This window comes from Zeugodacus cucurbitae, chromosome 4, assembly GCF_028554725.1.
Source record: "Zeugodacus cucurbitae isolate PBARC_wt_2022May chromosome 4, idZeuCucr1.2, whole genome shotgun sequence".
NCBI lineage: Eukaryota > Metazoa > Arthropoda > Insecta > Diptera > Tephritidae > Zeugodacus > Zeugodacus cucurbitae.
Genome location: NC_071669.1, coordinates 72,782,694 through 72,799,670, shown reverse-complemented (window position 1 = coordinate 72,799,670; position 16,977 = coordinate 72,782,694). Strand labels below are relative to the sequence as shown.

Here is a 16,977-nt window from a genome sequence, read left to right as displayed (position 1 = left end):
ATATTATTTTATTTACAGGCGTCCAAATTACAAATAAATGTTTGTGTAAAAGGCGACATATCGAAGTGGAAATTGCGTGAAACAGAAATGTCAAAATAGTGTACGAAAAACGGAATGTCAGACGAAGAATAGGATTGCTATACTCGAATGAGGAGTATATGTGTGTGTGATAATTTTTGGTGTTTGTGTGTATGGGTGTGTATGTCAATTGGACAGTTTCGAATTTTCTTTCATCCTTCAAAAAGTCGTGTTGTACCTCCACTAGCCACGATGGCGGCGAATTTAGGAAGAATCTGTGGCTCCAAATTATTAGGAACTTCGGGAGCAGTTGGCTTCCAACAGGTACTTCAACACTTTATGTAATAATTTGAAATAAACGTGATATTTAATTAAGCAAGTGTTCAAAGCGTAGGAGAAAACATTGCTCTTGGTTAGCAAAAATTATGCATTTTCAGAATTTATGTAAAATTTTTAATTACATTAGGAAATGTTTAAAACGCAATACAAACCTTGTTGTGTATTTAAAATTGTGATTTTCGTATCATACAAATTCTATGTTAAAATTGTAGACACTGGAAGGTTTTCTTGCGTTGCTTACATAACAAGGCAAAGTAGAGGCTACTATAGAGTGACATAAAAAATCGTATTATCTCATATGTTTCTGCGAAATTTCGCAGCTGCAAAACTTGAATAGTTTTTTTAAGATAGTTGAATTATAAATTTATTAGTTTAATTTTATTTTGTTTATTTCCAGGCCAAACAGCTGTCTACCGCTAAGGCATGGACGAATGGACAGAAGAAGGTTTGTATAATGCTGGATTTACAAGTGACATATTATTCAATTATTACAAAACAAGAATAGTTTTGATGGCCAAAAATCGTTATTAATGTGTTTATATCAAATAATATTCATTCCCAACATATTTCATAATGCACAAGCCAACATAACCTCAATGTGTAATAAGTTGCAGTAGTTGAAAACCAAAATTTACAAATTTGATCACTAATAAACGATCTTTGATTAGTAAACGTGAATTATGTAATTCTCTATATAATGAAGTATTTTGTTTATGTATAGCTCATAGCGTCGGTTGGTGCCGTTGCTGGAGGCTTAGGCGCTCTGCTGTTCGCTCTGGAAAGCTCAGTGGAAGCATCTGGCACAGAAGTTCATCCACCAGCTATGCCATGGAACCATAAGGGTATCATCTCATCTCTGGACCATCAAAGGTGAGACAATAAAAAGTTTACTTACTCATGTATATGGATGTAAATTTGTTTCCTTGCTATTACAGTGTCCGCCGTGGCTACGAAGTGTACAAGCAGGTTTGTTCTGCCTGTCACTCTATGCGTTACATTGCTTACCGTAATTTGATCGGTGTTTCTCACACTGAGGCGGAAGCTAAGGCAGAAGCTGAACAAATAATGGTAAATTATTTAATATTTAAGTATATACAAATATATGACTAATGATATCAAATCTTCAATGTAGGTAAGAGACGGTCCTGATGACACTGGAAACTACTATGAACGTCCGGGTAAACTCTCTGATTATTTCCCCTCACCCTATCCGAACGAAGAGGCTGCCCGTGCTGCCAATAACGGTGCTTATCCACCAGATTTGAGCTACATTGTATCAGCCCGCCATGGAGGTGAAGATTATGTATTTTCGTTGCTCACTGGCTACTTTGACGCTCCAGCTGGTGTGGTGTTGCGTGAGGGACAGTACTTCAACCCGTACTTCCCTGGCGGTGCTATTTCCATGGCTCAAGTGCTATACAATGAGGTAACTAAAGAGTAAAACCACAAATCGTCTTTACATTTTGTAATAAATTTTTATTATTTTAAAGGTTATTGAGTACTCTGATGGTACACCTCCAACTACGAGTCAATTAGCAAAGGACGTGGCCACCTTCCTAAAATGGACTTCGGAGCCCGAACATGATGACCGCAAGCAGCTTACAATTAAGGCATTTGGAATTCTTGCCTTCTTGGGTGTAATCGCATACTATATCAAGAGACATAAGTGGTCAACTTTGAAATCTAGAAAGATCGTTTTCACACCCAAGGATAAATAGATTGCTACAGACAATCCCAAAGAAACTAACTAAAGCATTAAAACATCAGAAAAATTATGTAAACGAAATATGCATACAGAGCTAGCACCGCCATCAGCTGAAGAAAGCGCAAAACTTCACTGCAGGGAGGAATTATTGGCAGCAATCATAACTCCCAAAGAAACTTAGAAAATTGTTACAATTTAAACTAAAGATTACATTTAACGTAATTATTAAACAAATAAAAACTACAAATAAAATGCTAAAGATACGACGAAAATACTTGTTATTATTTAGTAGAGGCTAGAGGGTAGTAGAATAAAGTTCAGTTCCCTGTTTAGGGAACCTATCTCTATCTATTGTTATGGATTAAAAAATGCATCCGTTCATGGGCGAATGGAGACCACCTGAACGGTAAACCCCCAACTACTTTCAATTGGATTTCAAACAATTAAACACAAATTTTGAAATTATTTTAGGTATTGTTTTTAATGCATTTATTTACGTTTAAAGTATTATTTTATTTATAGTAATTAAGGAAAATAATCAAGAAATTTACATTTTCTTTTAGAAGCTGAATGGGAATGTAATTGTCATACATTCAAGTTACGCTTCGTTAAGTAGACTTCAACTGAGTGTTATGCTTCCGCCACAATTCAAAGCATAATGGCCAGAAGGAACAATTCAGAGTAAATGAAATGAATTCTATCTAAATTTTGTGGGCAGAAAACAAATTAAACGTATTTGTGAAAATAAATTTCTATAATGTGAAATATCAAATTATATGAAATCAATATTAAAGAGAACCCTTCAGTGTGAATTGATAGGACTTAAAATATAAGCAAATTTAAATGCAGCAGCTTTGCCGCTCTATCGGAAAATTGCCGGCTGTTAGTGTTGCACTATGAAGAATGGTACCTTACTGCTGGTGCTTATTTCGTTTGATTTCAATGTTAAAAAGCTTCATTTAGATGCACGCATGATGGGCGCGCTTGAATGTTAACATCGTTCGCTACTTTATTTCATTTCCTTAACTTTGCATAATTATTTTTTGCAGCACATTGAATATATTACGCTTTTCCTTTGTATCTATTGTTCAAGTTAATATTTCATTAATTAATAAATATTTAATGCGTTTATAATCTTAATTATGTTATGCAATTGTTTTCCTCGGCCGTGTGTGTATTATAGGCGTGTGATACTAGTGTTGTTTATGGTGTTAATGAATTCGTAAGTTGCTATGTTTGTTTGCATATTTCGTTACTACTATAGTTCTTTTCTCCTACATTCTACTACTCAACGTTTCGCCTCGTTTTTGTTTGTGTTCTTTTGTTGTTTTTGTTTGTTTCAGTTATTTTAGATTTGTTTCAATTTCATCCACTTATTATTATTACTATTTTCGTTACTTTATTTCTTTGATGGTTCCATTTTCGGTTCAACTTGTTTAATTAAATTTAAGAGAATGATAATAATAATAATAACATGTTCTCATACGAGAAGACGTTCAAGTGGTGGCGACTTATACAACGGCGACGACGTTTACGTAGAAGATTTATGACTTCGGTTTTCGGCAACTTTGATGACAGCAACTGCAGGGCAACAGCATCAGCAGCGGCAACGGCAGTAGCGGCAGCTGTTGCTGAATTGTCAGTGACGACAATTGAGGTGATCAACTAAAAAACGCTGCCTTCTGGTGGTTGCGCCAATTTAAGATTCTCTTTGCAAGTCATGATTCTACGTATTTCTTGGAGCATTGATTTTATAGTGTATTCCCGATTCCATCTGGCTAACATTGGTACTAATCTATGGTCAACCTAAAAAGTGTTTGCAACAAAACATTAATACCACAAGCCAGTCTTGAAACATAAATTGTATACATATGTACACTTACCACACCGTTGCTCTGATTAATGCAGTTTATATTAATTCTTGTTAAAAACCGTATTGCAGGCGGTTCGTCGGGATATCTATCGCCGCATTCAATTTTTAGCGAGTACATTCTATTTTCATAGGGTGTCTAAGGAAACCACAAAAAAGGGAATTAGCACTCCAAATATTTACAAAAACAATAATTTATATCCTTACTCTAGGAGGGCCAATTATCATGCCAATCCAGTGTGTTAATGTCATGTCATCGTCATTTTCGAGGCCCCATGAAATCGTGCCATCACCAACGCCCTTCTGGCCTTGGTCCAACTCTTCCAGCAAGCGGAAATTTCGCGGAACCACTAAAAACAAAGATATCCGTTTAGACTACATTTGAAACTAGTTTAGTTTAGGATCATATACCCAAGTATAGTGTTAAGTTTGAAATATTTAGGGTTGTATAAGTGGTTATGCGTTGCAAATACTCAATAGGATGAATTGCCTACTTTCAAATAATCTATAAGTGGTCCACTGCAGTAAATGAATATAATAAAACAAGCACCGATTTGTGCAGTATGTGGGGGCTTTTGCAGTAGAAACCACAAATCCGATTTCATTTCACTGATAAGTCATAAAATGCAAGTAAGTTTGAGCTCCGAAGAGCTAAAAAATTTCAAAATATGTATGCATGTGGAAAAGCAGCAAAAAACCAAAAGTTCTAATACAATAAACAATCTTTACCATGAATTTATTTAAAAGCGCGTTGATCACGCAACTGTCAATGAGTCATTAATGACAGAGGGTGTAATGGGAGTACTATAAAGAGAATCAACGGGACACATACTTCAACTGAAAATATTAAATTATTTGTAATTTATAGAAAAGACTTGCGTTAATTGTTCCTAAATATATAATGTAGTTATTAATATATAAACTAGCAGATCAATATTTACGATTGAGTCATATATGTTTTTAATTTGCGTTCAAGAAGCCATGAATACATATATTTGCAAAAATTAACGCACGGTGAGTCTTCATTATATTACATTCGCATTAATAGTGAATGTCTTTGAAACATAATGAAAGTGTTCCGCCGAATTTGAACTCTTCCATTCCTAATCTAATTAAATAAGGCCTAAACAAGTAGAATGAGTATAGTGGTGGAATAATACCAGCAACAAAAGTACAATTGTCTCATCAACGTGAAATAAAGACTGGATAAACTAAGAGAATAAAAACTATAAAGGGCAGGGAAAATGTTAAGTCATTGTGTTTAAGGACTGATAAAAGTATATAACTTCCAGCTTAGATTTTCAGGTTTAGCACATCAATGCCTCTTTGAGTATATTACATTAATAAATTTATTGGTCTAGTGGGATTTTTTTATTTTTAACCCCATATAAGAACACATTTGGGACATGGGTATTTCTGCTTTGTGAATGTACCGCTTATTATCATCCGAGTAAATTTAGTACATGGATATAAAAAATGTGTTTGAACTTCCACCAAAAATTTGGACAAAATAATTTTCCTTTCTATCAGCACCATTATAACTGCTGAAGGTGCTTAACATTTTCTACTTCATATTGCTGTCAGCGAGTGGAGATGTGAAAAATCAAAAATCCAACCAAAAAAAACTTGCAAAGCTTCCGCAGTTCTCTATGGCACGTCACATGTTTTCGTATTGCTTCAATAAAATACTTTTTTGCAACGAAAACATAAATTTATAATCAACACAGACCACTTTAAAATACTTCTAATGCACATTAATACGCGTTTTTTTAAATTTTTCACGAAAAATTTTCTTACCAACACCGGTGCTCGCCATTGTGGACTTTTGCTATTTTTGTTCCACCTTCTTCGCTCTGACTTTTTTGGCTCGCCGTTAACTTTTTTCTTCTCGTCGTCGTCAAATATTTTCTACAATGTCGCGAGTGGCACTACTTGCTGTATATCTCTTACTCACTTTCTCGCTTGCCAAATGAACGAATAAATTACGGGTGTGTAATTTCTTTACAGCTAACTGTTCCCCTCACACCCGAAGCACATTTGATAAGTACTCAACAATAACAATTGCTCAATGTTGGGAAAATGATGTCAATGTGTTAATTAAAGTATTTCTATTGTTAATTTTAATTTAATTAACAATCGAAATTTGTTAATTCACAAAATTCAATGGTTAATTAATTGCGTGTGTAATTTTTCCAAGAACAAAACTGCTTTAGCGATAGATTTTTATTCTATGGAATTGCCAATCACAAATGCTAGCCGAATAAACCGAATGACAGACAAAAATGGTGCCATTACTCATACTCAAATCATCAACAAACAGTGTTAAGTCGATTAATTATACAAAGATTTTGCTATAGGATGAACAATAATATTTTGAGCAGTATTGTTCACAGTTACCGCATTTATTAAAACAAATTTTTCAGATAATTAACAATATAATAAAAATATATTAACTTGTTTCCAACAATCTTGGTAATAATGTGTTATACAAAATATGGTGGAACTTTTCTAACTCGAATCACTATAATCCACATAAAAACTTCTGGTTGGAGAGATTTCGAGTTATAGAAATTTTCTTTAAAACATACATATTTCAAAAAGCTGTAAAATATAGATTTTCCCACAGTCTTAGTTATTTACTTCGTTATTTAAATACATTAAAACATGTACTCTGTAATTTTGTGTGTTACTGTTTGCTATTGTTTGGCTCTTGACGTCTGTATCCCATTCCTTTGTTACATGATTTATGAAATCTATAAGTGTAATATCATATATTTTGCTCGCCTCCATACGAATATAGGGACTCCTTTAAAATTGTTCCTTGATAGTAGAATTTAAAATTTTGTATTATGCCCTGGTCGAAAAGTTCGATTTAAAGAAGGGAATTTGGATGAAATTCGACTTCTATTTCCAATTTAAGAGTTCGAGTTATGGAGAACTTCGAGTTATAGAGTTTTGAGTGATGGAAGCAAATTTGTATGAAATTTGATTTCTAAACGCTATTGCCAATTCAATAGTTCGAGTTTTGGAGATCTTCGTTATATTGAAGGTCGAGTTATGGAAGTTCCACTGTATTTTATGAATCAAGCTGCGCATGCATGGATTAAAATTATTCAAAACCGAACTAGGCCACACTGAGAAAGGATCTATCACTGCTTTATCTCTACCTATTGTTTCTTCTTCTGCTGCAATTTCCGTTTTAAAAATACATTAATTCAATTTCAATTATTTCACAACCAATTAAAGATAAATCTTTACTTAAATGAACATTTTTTTATACTCTTGAAAAAAGGATTTTTCGGTTACGAGTTTTAGTTTAAATAACCACTTTTTAAAAATTGTATGTTCTCAAATATTCTGAAGATATTTTACAACAAAAAGATAACAAGTTAATAAATAATATATTTACTAATTATAAGGGCTCGTCTTAATACAAATGAAAGTAAAAATCCTACTTTTGAAGAGGTGTTGCTAAGAAAATTTCGCAATAATAAATTATATGTACATACATACATATAGGATAAATATTACTTTAATATCATTGTATGCAGGTATCCACCGGATACCAATTCTAAATGTTTGTTCAACAAACAAGTGTTATAGCAATGAAAAAATTTGTAATATACATACAATATGTATATATGCAAAATACAGTAGTAGCCTCTCCGACATTCCCATAGCAAGCTTGTGATTGTATCGCGTATACAGATTTGATCGAAGTAATTCTCCACTTTTATGTTCCAATAAAGAATAAAATTTCCGAAAGTTTTCGAAACAGTTTTAGAATATTTTTTGAGTTAAATAAATTATCCCAAATTGAAGTTTACAAGCAACAAATCAGCTAATTTTCATAATTATAAATACCGTATATTTTATATAGGCGTAGACATACTTAACTACAACTAGCATTACCAATATGGCTCATCACACGGTTATAACATTGGAGAAGCCTCTCCAGCATTTGGCATTATCCGATTGGAATGCTCGTGTAAATCAATTGCGCAATATAGCCGATGCAAGACGGAGTGACGCTTTCAAGATCCGACATAGCTCACGAACTCTGCGCAACGAGACACGCATCGAAGGCGATTGGACGAATTACGAAACTAATGAAGCGTTAGCAGATCGGTAAGCAGATGCAGACACATAGAATATTATGCATATATATGTACATATACAATTGTGTATTTATCAGTATTGCAGAGCTAGCGCGTTGGCGCGAAACAATTGCCAGGACATTCGAACGAATTGAGCGAGAAATGAAAATGCTTGAGGAGGAGAAAGCTTCAACGGAACGGGAACTTGAAGCCATGCAGACACCTATTAGTGTTATTGCAGAATGCTTGACTATGCGCGATTGTCGTTTAGGGTCTGAATTGACCTACGACGACGCTGATACCGAGATTAAAAACGAATTGGCGGTTATTGAGAATAATCAACGCCTGCTTGCCGACCAATGCCAGAGGGCTTGGGAAAAACTAAGTCGCTTAGAGGAGGTGAAATTTAAACTGGGGTTGGAGGTCGGAAACAAAGCCGAGGCTGAAGAATTGGACGTAGCACAGCTTGATTTAAATAAATTTGCAGCCAATATTACCTATAAACCTGATCCAACGCGTAATCCAAAAAAGTAAGACCCTAGTGCATTAAGCCTTAATATAGACTACAAAATTTGTTCGCCTTTCTAGTTGTTGCACCTATCAAGGGTGGTTAGATCACACCAAGAATATGAAGCAAATGGCTGAGAACGAATTGGCGGACACCTACGCTATACGAGAAGCCTTGTTCGTGTGCCGTGAAAAGGCGCGCAATATGTTGATAACACAGCAGGAACGCGCCGAGCATGCCATACGCAAACGTATCTTCGAGACACAACGTGCACGTAATGAACTGCAGTGGCAGCAAATGAAGGTAAACACTTTTTTGACTATAAAAAGTTTTCAAAAGAAACATTTGAAAAACAAATTTTCAGATGAAAGAAGAAATGGAGAAAGCTGTGTGCGAAATAAAAACTTTGGAGCAAGCTCTAAGAGATAAAACCGATGGGTTGAAATTAGCGGAGACACGTTTGGAGAACAGGGCACAACGCTCTGGCATGGAACTGTGTTTGGATGAGGCGCATGACCAACTATGTTTGGAGGTTCAAAAACTGCAGGCTATACGTCGTCATCTAATGGACAAAATTGATGAATCGAAAGCAAATTACAATTTGTTGGAGGAACATGCACAGAAAATTGACGTTGATTTAGAGAACAAAGAGCATTCCTTAATGACCGACATTCGGGCCTTAGACTTGCGCAAGCGTCTAAAAGGTGGTGAATTTGGCCAAAAGCAAGCAACTCCTGCTACACAGACCGATCGTAATATTGTACTAACTCAAATGGAACAAGAAATACCAAAAAATTAATTACGCTCCATATATGTATGTGTGTCTGTAACTTTGTCAAATATGTCCTTATATTGTTATATTGATGTTTTCAAATATATAACTATATTAATTGAGTTTAAAATTTAGAGTTAAACGTACTATCTTAAATAATACACAAATACGGGATTTACGTTATACATTCACATTAAAATCTAATTCAATTTTGCTTAATGCTGGCTTGTGTTGCAATGTCCACCGTATGCTACTTTTCCCGTTAATAACAGGATGATCCTGCTCAAATAATTGTACACCTTGTCGAACGAACATATCCCATTTAATAAACTCTCCTGGCACGACTGGTTCTGTAGGGCCTGTACTCACAATCGATTTAGAAGCAGAACCTCCATCTATATTCCATTCCACCCAAAGAGCGACGCCGTTGCAAGTTCCATCACTGCAAAATAATGTATAACCGTTATACTATTGATAGTTTGTTCTGAAAAAAATCCTACCTCTCTGTCTGCATGTCACCATTCGAGCACTGTTCCTTGTTAAAATTGCGGAAATCTACATTTAAAATAGTTTGAGGTTGCGCTAAAGCTTTGCAGGGATATTCCCAAAGTGGATGTGCTTCAATTTTATGATCCGGCAACTTTGCACGAGCATGCTGCAAATGAGAATATATATAATAACTACACGGGTTAAAATTGTATATTTCAGCTCATACCTTAATCATTCTATCAAATAGCCTCAAGTCAAAGCCTTCGCATTGCTGCACAGGTGTACGGATTTTATGAAGGTCGGTGAATTGTACTGGCACTGCGAATATTTTGGCGGAATGTGGTGAAATTTTCACTGTCGGTGGCAATTTCTCCAGAATGCTTTGTAAAAGATGACCGAACTGAAAATTATCCCAAGGAAGTATAGCACTAAAAAAGTATGGCTCCGCAAATATATGTGTTAACTGAGCTAACTTGGACTCCGGTATGCTGTTTATATTTGCGACCAATTCGACATTTTTAATCTCATTGTTTTCCACCACAGACTCCATGAAACGTTTCGAGAAATAATGGTTTTCACACAGTACAACTGAAGCAACTCCCATTTTTGCTGCAGCCACACCCAACACACATCCATCACCAAGGCATAGGACATGGGAGTCTTTGGTTAAATTATTCTCCAAGTAGTTTAAATACCTTTTGTTACGTACCGACTGATTCATTTGACCAATGCGTGAACGGGGATAGGCTAAGTGAAGATTGCATGTACAAGCATGTCGTGAAACAGCTTTGTCTAACTCTGGCGTGATATGTACGTCAAACCAAAGTGAATATTCATCGTGGTTACAACTTAGCACAAATTTCTCGCCAGTTCGGGAAATATGTTGTGGTTTCGGTATGTAATATATAGCTTGCATCCAATGATCACGCCAAGGTATTACATCGTTCTTGGTTTTGTAGTCCGGATGGGCCCAATACGGAGCACAACTCAACAACAGGCTGTCTTCCGAGTACATATTTATATCCCACCAATAAAATATTAGATCAGTTGAGCCTGGTTGTAAGGCAATTATTTCACGCAATTGTTGTCGTTGCACTGGTCTATTCTGCTTACTATTAAAATCAAACTCAAAAATTTCTATTGGTTTTGTTAAAGGCAAAAAACTGTGCCAGCTTAGCTGCGAGAGCTGTACATCGTGAACCGCAGCGTCACCTTTGCATTGCACTACATCCTTAGGGGGTTTCAGCAGGATATTACCATCCAAATCAGCCACAATTTTCATTGTGTCCCATTGTGAGGCTAATGGCGATTGTACAACTTGGGCATAACACGTCGCTTTTGATGGTATGCATATGACGTCGTCTGTTAGTAGTTCATTATGCGCGTGATTGTATATACTAATAGCACCTTCACCTATCAACTCAGTATCTAGTAACTCAGCCACTAACAGATTAGCCCTTTGCGGCATATCTTCACCGATACGCATTTCTGTTGAACGTTTCTTTACCAGACGCACTTTATCGCCAAACCCGTTTGCCGCAAAAATGCGCTCAGCGCAATTCGCCATTGGCATAAATGCTTCGCATGCTGTAACGGTGTCAGCGCCGGCGGTTAGTGCCATCATGGACAATATCCCCGTACCTGTACCAATGTCCAACACGTGGGCTTTTCGGCCGTCAGCATGCATACGAGCTATGGCCATTCGGAGTGCTGCGAAGTACTTTTGATTGCGTTCCTTGTCATGCAACATGTCTCCAAATCCAGTGCAAGATAACTCCACATCATAATCGTAATCATCGCCATGTACAGCCCATTCGTTTTGTCCTGTCAAAGGATTTACAACCTGCGTAAAAACTGCCATATGATTATATTGAAACCAGAATGTTTTGTATATGTTTTGAAGAAACTTTGCACACATGGAACGTTTCTTTTTTTGCACTAACCAACCAACTGCTTGTATTCTCAACAGCTGTTTTTAAATATCTAGATGGTATGAGCTCAGTGCTGCCAAGTTTCGGTATTAGTTTGAGACAACTAAATAAATATAAGTATTCCCAGATAGGTTCCATTATTTTATTTATAAAAATAATTGTTTAAAACTTAAGTTATAAACTGTTCTACCAGTAAGCATTCAATCGTTTTATAACCTCTTTAATAATGTCAATATGGTTAGCGTGTAATTTTATAGTACTATCTATATCCAACCATTTTACGTTTGCAGCATCATCGCCCGCCGAGAGTGGCAATTTCCCCACTTGAGCTCCGTCTTCATCATGAAAATTATATGCAACTGTTTCCATCCAAGCATTATCTGTGTTGCGAAAATCATCTACATATCCTTTATATATTTCCACTCCTTTCGCGAAAAACTCCTCAACCATTTTTTGATTATCTGAATTTATCCGTACAATCGTGTATGGGTTTGATTTGCCATGATTTAGTCGAAGGATTAATCAGAAAATATCGATATTTTTACTCACCGAAACTATCTAGAGCTTCCTCCATGAATTCCCGTTTAAGTGTCGCGCTAACTTTCTCTCCAGGATCAACCATCCCTCCTGGTATGGCCCACATATTATTATCTTGGCGTTGTATGGCGACCATTTGTAATATTTTTCTGTAAACAAAAATTAATTAATAAATTATTAAGTATATTAAGTAGCACGTATTCGTAGAGACATCTCTATTACTTTTGTGTATCACTATTTATGGCCACATTCCCATCAGCGTCGCGTTTCCATCGCGTAACCACCGGGTCGGCAGCGTGATTTGGTCCCCATCGACCTAGTAGTCCTCGACCGCTCAAACCAGTACGTCCCATGGGATTTATCGGAAACCCATTTTCAATTGTGTAAATTCCGTTGAATGACACTCGATTTACAGCGCCATCTAGCCGATTCCATTTGGGTTGAAAATCGGCACAACCGATGTCCGGATCAGCCCAAGGTTGTCCATTTATGTGTGGCGCAGTATAAATGGGAGGCGAATAATTGCTATACTCAGTTGACCAAAAGACGAAATCATCTGGCACAAAAAAGCGTTGCACAGTACTTTTTGGGTAAATATTATTCCGGCAAGTAATGTGTTTAAATGTTCCCACCTTCAATAAAGAAGCCGACATATTAAATAAAAATACAACTATAAGCAAATGTATGCAAATTTGATTTTTAGGTTCTCTTAGCAAATAAACGAAGAAACAGAAAATGAAAACAAACATTGCAAAAACCGAGTATACTAAACGAACAGTACTCACAGATGCACCGGAATAGTCATGTGAGCTATAGCATATCAGTGCTACCAAGTTGTAATATAAAAATAATTTGTGTAGAATCCTACGGTTATTAGCAAAATAGTTTAAAACTTGAAAGTATAAGCGTTCATGAAAGCACAAAAAAGTAAAAATATATTATATTTAACGTACCAAAGTGTTTTCAACGTAATTATGATTGTGTGTGCGTATGTTTTACAAATAATGCCATTGTAGGTAGGTGCCATATACTTCCGGTAAATTAAGGAACAATTGAGATGAGATCCCGCTTTTATGAGCGTTTGTAATTTGTGTGCTCAATTCTTATTGTATTTTCAAGTTATTCAACTCGAGACCCGCCGATGTTGTCATAAAATAAACTTTTGTTATTTCGTTTAAATCTCTGCTGACCAACGAGCTTGGCAGTGTGTTTGTGTACACTTCTTCATATGTTTGTATGTATGTGCGTTTAAAAATACGCTGTCGCAGCTTATAATAGGCTTGGAAAATGGTATGAAAGTGGCTACCGTCTCACATTTCATTTATTTTGCAGAGAGTGTACCCGAATAATGTACTCTGGAAATAACAGAATTTCCTATTTATTATTAAACATTTCATTTGCTTGGTGAGTTCCATTTTCAACTTCAAAATGAGAACTATTCTGCACTTACTGCTGCATGTCTTCTTGCTACACATCGTCCACGCGGCAAAGCACGGAGCGCGTCGCAACGTTGTGCTTATAATTTTTGACGACTTGCGTCCAGCGCTGGGCGGCTACGGTGATCATCTGGCGCAGACCCCACATTTAGACGCATTCATGAAAGAGAGTCATCACTTTACACGCGCTTATAGCCAGGTATGCCCTTAATACAACCTCAAAGAGGTGTAAAGAATTCAAAACTCGTGTGATTTTCAGCAATCGCTGTGTGCTCCTAGTCGTAACTCTATGCTTACTGGCCGCCGTCCGGATACGCTGCATCTCTACGACTTTTACAATTACTGGCGCGATTTTACCGGCAACTTTTCCACGCTGCCCCAGTATTTCAAAGCGCACAATTACTATACATATGGAATTTCAAAAGTTTTCCATCCAGGCATTTCATCGAACAATACGGACGATTATCCCTACAGTTGGTCGCTGCCCGTTTTTTGGCCTCGGAGTGAGAAGTACATGAATTCACCAGTGTGTCCGGATGCTGGTGGTGTATTGCGGAAAAACCTTATCTGCCCTGTGCACCTACAAACTCAACCGTTGAAGACGTTGCCTGACATTGAGTCCACCGCGGAAGCTATACGCTTTGTCACATCTTACAAGCGACGTAAGCCGTTTTTCCTAGCAGTTGGTTTTCACAAGCCGCATATTAATTTCCGCTTTCCACAACACTACATGGACCAATTTCGTCTTGAAGATTTCAATAATTATACGACAGATATCCATAAACCAGAGGATATGCCAAGTGTCGCTTGGAATCCCTATACGGATGTGCGTTCGCGGGATGACTTCAAACATCAAAACATTTCCTTCCCTTACGGTCCGATCTCGGCGAAACATCGCGCCCAGATACGTCAGGCCTACTACGCATCTGTTACTTATGTTGACGACCTCTTCGGAAAATTTATAGCACATCTAAATAAGAGTAATACCATCGTACTGGTGACCAGTGATCATGGCTGGTCTTTGGGTGAACATGCAGAATGGGCCAAGTACAGCAATTTCGAAGTGGCTTTGCGTGTGCCACTCATCATCCGTAGTCCAGAGTTCCCGACACCCACATCGCAGCATATCCACGCGATCGTTGAACTCATAGACATTTTCCCAACATTGGTGGACTTAGCGCATTTGCCGGCATTGCCAATTTGTAATAGCTCAGCACCTTCTAATGAAAATTTAATTTGTGGCGAAGGCAAAAGCTTATACCCACTCCTACAGGGAATCGGTTTGAACAAGGAATACGTGGCTTTAAGCCAATATCCACGCCCAGGCATTGTGCCGACAAAGCATCCCAACAGTGACAAGCCGAAACTACCAAACATCAAGGTGATGGGCTACTCGATGCGCACTAACGCGTTTCGTTACACGATCTGGGTGCGTTTCAACACACATAATTTTACTAAAGGTAAGCGTTTAGCACACGTCCTCAAAAGTTGAAGATGAAAAGATCTAAATTTTCTACATTTTATATTCCTTTACTGTTCTTAGATTGGAATGAAATATTTGGGGAGGAGTTATACGACCATCGCTTGGATGCGGAGGAACACGTAAACCTGGCTAAAATTTCAGAATTTGATGAGATCCGTGCGCTTCTGAAGCACCAATTAATAACTGCTTTTTCGAAATAACAGCACCATAAACTATATTATTAGCCTAGTTAAAATATGATATAAAGATATAGATGGTAAAGTGTGAGATAAAGATATATAAGTTGATTTTTTCTGGTTCTTCTTTAGTAGTCCGGCACCGATCAAATTTGCCTTAATTTATTCATAGTTTTAACATTTAATTAATTCTCTTGACCCGTTATCGAATGTACTAGAGCGCAGTTGTCACAATTATGGTAATATGCAAATTCAATTTAAATGGTGTTAAAATCGTCCAGATCAAACCTCTAGCAGAAGAACAAGAACAAGACATTAGATCAATGGAAACGCTATGTGGATTTCCATCTGAGCTGGGTTTGTCATCAACCTCATTGGGGGAAAAAAGACCAGCCGCATAGGAAAATGCTTTAAAGCGTCTGATAGAGACAGGACTAGAGATGCTCATACATGCATACTATATACCTAATAAGCTTCTCATGGCATTGGGTTAGGCTTTTTTCGATTAATTCAACGAGGTTCGTTCAGTTTCAATGCCTATGGAGGTGTTCATCATTGCCATTGTATTGCACATAAAACCATTCCCAAAGAAAATAGAGAAAATAATATTTATTTTATTCATTAATTTTCGCCCGGGTTTTATTGATCCGTTATTCTGATCACGCAGAGAAGAGTGAAATCGAAATACAAATGAAAATTGAATAAAATTTATGAATATGCATGCACATAAATGGGATGTTCGATAATCAATAGCGTTGCAATTGCCGACTTTTGTTTTCAACCCTTTGCCAGGTTGCTAAGGCTGTCTGGCTGTTGTACTCATATTCAATGAATGGTTGAATGGAATGATAGCGCACCATTTGCATTTTAATTATAGAAAAAATAAAATTTACCAATATTCGTAGATTATTGATAAATGCGTGTACTTTAGAGATCTATGAGTATATATGCAAGCCAATTTCCATTATACAGGGAAATCCCCAACTTGTCTTCAAAATTATTCACGAGATGAATGAGCCCGAATTAGTAATGGTGCCAAAAACTACTAGGACCGAAGAATTAAAGTTTTTCCATACATTTTTTCAGCATTATTACAAGTACGTTAGAGGAAATCTTATTTCTATTTTTGGAGGTTTCACCCGGTAAAAAACTACATTCCAATATGACCGCCTTCTGGGTGTTCTGTGCCTCTATGCGGTGTCATTAAGAACCATAATTTTTAATTCATTTTGACCATATAAATATGGCAAAATTTATGCAGTCCACATTAATCGCCGTAGAATGCAAATGGAAGAACCGCATATTCCTACAACTGCTGATACAATCACTTATCCCACACACACATACATATGTACATTTATATTCTGCGAAATTTTTATCGTCACTATTATATGAAATTAACCTCAGTGTTGACCCGCAATTTGGGTGGGGGTATGTAACTTAGTCATGCAAGGAGACAATATTAAGGAACAACAACAACAACATTCGAATTGTCTGTCATTCATAAACATATGGATGTATGTATGTATGTCTGTGTGTGTGTGTATGAATATTTATAGGCTGACAAATAGTAATTCTCGTCAGCGCCAACTGTTAACAGTGTCACTGTCAGTGTC

At 36.7% G+C, this 16,977-nt stretch overlaps 6 protein-coding genes across 6 annotated transcripts; 3 read left to right on the top strand and 3 right to left on the bottom strand.

The window, feature by feature from the left end:
- The first annotated feature begins 173 nt into the window (after nucleotides 1-173).
- On the top strand, nucleotides 174-2,334 carry LOC105211730 (cytochrome c1, heme protein, mitochondrial). Its single transcript, XM_011183331.3, has 6 exons — nucleotides 174-342; nucleotides 755-802; nucleotides 1,079-1,227; nucleotides 1,293-1,425; nucleotides 1,490-1,783; nucleotides 1,848-2,334. Exons 1-6 carry the CDS (start codon nucleotides 202-204, stop codon nucleotides 2,073-2,075), a joined length of 993 nt encoding a protein of 330 aa, XP_011181633.2. The 5' UTR covers nucleotides 174-201; the 3' UTR covers nucleotides 2,076-2,334.
- A 1,044-nt stretch (nucleotides 2,335-3,378) lies between these two features.
- LOC105211723 (ubiquitin-conjugating enzyme E2 variant 2) lies at nucleotides 3,379-6,180 on the bottom strand. The gene is made up of 4 exons (XM_011183317.3): nucleotides 5,730-6,180; nucleotides 4,140-4,282; nucleotides 3,946-4,071; nucleotides 3,379-3,868 (listed from the first exon to the last, which is right to left on the bottom strand). The coding sequence occupies exons 1-4, from the start codon at nucleotides 5,746-5,748 to the stop codon at nucleotides 3,728-3,730; spliced, it is 429 nt and encodes a 142-aa protein (XP_011181619.1). The 5' UTR covers nucleotides 5,749-6,180; the 3' UTR covers nucleotides 3,379-3,727.
- A 1,472-nt stretch (nucleotides 6,181-7,652) lies between these two features.
- On the top strand, nucleotides 7,653-9,439 carry LOC105211715 (tektin-B1). The gene is made up of 4 exons (XM_011183307.3): nucleotides 7,653-8,060; nucleotides 8,128-8,559; nucleotides 8,618-8,840; nucleotides 8,902-9,439. Exons 1-4 carry the CDS (start codon nucleotides 7,849-7,851, stop codon nucleotides 9,334-9,336), a joined length of 1,302 nt encoding a protein of 433 aa, XP_011181609.2. The 5' UTR covers nucleotides 7,653-7,848; the 3' UTR covers nucleotides 9,337-9,439.
- On the bottom strand, nucleotides 8,285-11,716 carry LOC105211707 (protein arginine N-methyltransferase 7). The gene is made up of 3 exons (XM_011183296.3): nucleotides 10,025-11,716; nucleotides 9,810-9,964; nucleotides 8,285-9,751 (listed from the first exon to the last, which is right to left on the bottom strand). Exons 1-3 carry the CDS (start codon nucleotides 11,714-11,716, stop codon nucleotides 9,490-9,492), a joined length of 2,109 nt encoding a protein of 702 aa, XP_011181598.2. The 3' UTR covers nucleotides 8,285-9,489.
- A 141-nt stretch (nucleotides 11,717-11,857) lies between these two features.
- On the bottom strand, nucleotides 11,858-13,028 carry LOC105211737 (putative nudix hydrolase 6). The gene is made up of 3 exons (XM_011183343.3): nucleotides 12,489-13,028; nucleotides 12,279-12,415; nucleotides 11,858-12,190 (listed from the first exon to the last, which is right to left on the bottom strand). Exons 1-3 carry the CDS (start codon nucleotides 13,013-13,015, stop codon nucleotides 11,916-11,918), a joined length of 939 nt encoding a protein of 312 aa, XP_011181645.2. The 5' UTR covers nucleotides 13,016-13,028; the 3' UTR covers nucleotides 11,858-11,915.
- Nucleotides 13,029-13,052: 24 nt separating this feature from the next.
- On the top strand, nucleotides 13,053-15,991 carry LOC105214885 (iduronate 2-sulfatase). The gene is made up of 3 exons (XM_054229504.1): nucleotides 13,053-13,901; nucleotides 13,962-15,162; nucleotides 15,246-15,991. Exons 1-3 carry the CDS (start codon nucleotides 13,695-13,697, stop codon nucleotides 15,383-15,385), a joined length of 1,548 nt encoding a protein of 515 aa, XP_054085479.1. The 5' UTR covers nucleotides 13,053-13,694; the 3' UTR covers nucleotides 15,386-15,991.
- The last annotated feature ends 986 nt before the right edge of the window (nucleotides 15,992-16,977 follow it).

What these genes read in the sequence shown, in the direction of transcription:
- LOC105211730 (XM_011183331.3), top strand. Translation starts at nt 202, where the DNA reads ATGTCAATTGGACAGTTTCGAATTTTCTTTCATCCTTCAAAAAGTCGT. An exon ending in TCATCTCTGGACCATCAAAG is followed by an intron (nt 1,228 to 1,292) that starts GTGAGACAATAA and finishes TTGCTATTACAG; the next exon opens with TGTCCGCCGTGGCTACGAAG. An exon ending in CAGAAGCTGAACAAATAATG is followed by an intron (nt 1,426 to 1,489) that starts GTAAATTATTTA and finishes TCTTCAATGTAG; the next exon opens with GTAAGAGACGGTCCTGATGA.
- LOC105211723 (XM_011183317.3), bottom strand. An exon ending in TGATAATTGGCCCTCCTAGA is followed by an intron (nt 4,072 to 4,139) that starts GTAAGGATATAA and finishes TGGTTTCCTTAG; the next exon opens with ACACCCTATGAAAATAGAAT. An exon ending in TTAATCAGAGCAACGGTGTG is followed by an intron (nt 3,869 to 3,945) that starts GTAAGTGTACAT and finishes AACACTTTTTAG; the next exon opens with GTTGACCATAGATTAGTACC.
- LOC105211715 (XM_011183307.3), top strand. Translation starts at nt 7,849, where the DNA reads ATGGCTCATCACACGGTTATAACATTGGAGAAGCCTCTCCAGCATTTG. An exon ending in AATGAAGCGTTAGCAGATCG is followed by an intron (nt 8,061 to 8,127) that starts GTAAGCAGATGC and finishes TGTATTTATCAG; the next exon opens with TATTGCAGAGCTAGCGCGTT. An exon ending in TGCAGTGGCAGCAAATGAAG is followed by an intron (nt 8,841 to 8,901) that starts GTAAACACTTTT and finishes ACAAATTTTCAG; the next exon opens with ATGAAAGAAGAAATGGAGAA.
- LOC105211707 (XM_011183296.3), bottom strand. Translation starts at nt 11,716, where the DNA reads ATGTGTGCAAAGTTTCTTCAAAACATATACAAAACATTCTGGTTTCAA. An exon ending in TATTTGATAGAATGATTAAG is followed by an intron (nt 9,965 to 10,024) that starts GTATGAGCTGAA and finishes TCTCATTTGCAG; the next exon opens with CATGCTCGTGCAAAGTTGCC. An exon ending in GGTGACATGCAGACAGAGAG is followed by an intron (nt 9,752 to 9,809) that starts GTAGGATTTTTT and finishes ATTATTTTGCAG; the next exon opens with TGATGGAACTTGCAACGGCG.
- LOC105211737 (XM_011183343.3), bottom strand. Translation starts at nt 13,015, where the DNA reads ATGTTTGTTTTCATTTTCTGTTTCTTCGTTTATTTGCTAAGAGAACCT. An exon ending in ATAAATAGTGATACACAAAA is followed by an intron (nt 12,416 to 12,488) that starts GTAATAGAGATG and finishes TTTTGTTTACAG; the next exon opens with AAAAATATTACAAATGGTCG. An exon ending in GGAAGCTCTAGATAGTTTCG is followed by an intron (nt 12,191 to 12,278) that starts GTGAGTAAAAAT and finishes GGATAAATTCAG; the next exon opens with ATAATCAAAAAATGGTTGAG.
- LOC105214885 (XM_054229504.1), top strand. Translation starts at nt 13,695, where the DNA reads ATGAGAACTATTCTGCACTTACTGCTGCATGTCTTCTTGCTACACATC. An exon ending in TTACACGCGCTTATAGCCAG is followed by an intron (nt 13,902 to 13,961) that starts GTATGCCCTTAA and finishes TGTGATTTTCAG; the next exon opens with CAATCGCTGTGTGCTCCTAG. An exon ending in CACACATAATTTTACTAAAG is followed by an intron (nt 15,163 to 15,245) that starts GTAAGCGTTTAG and finishes TACTGTTCTTAG; the next exon opens with ATTGGAATGAAATATTTGGG.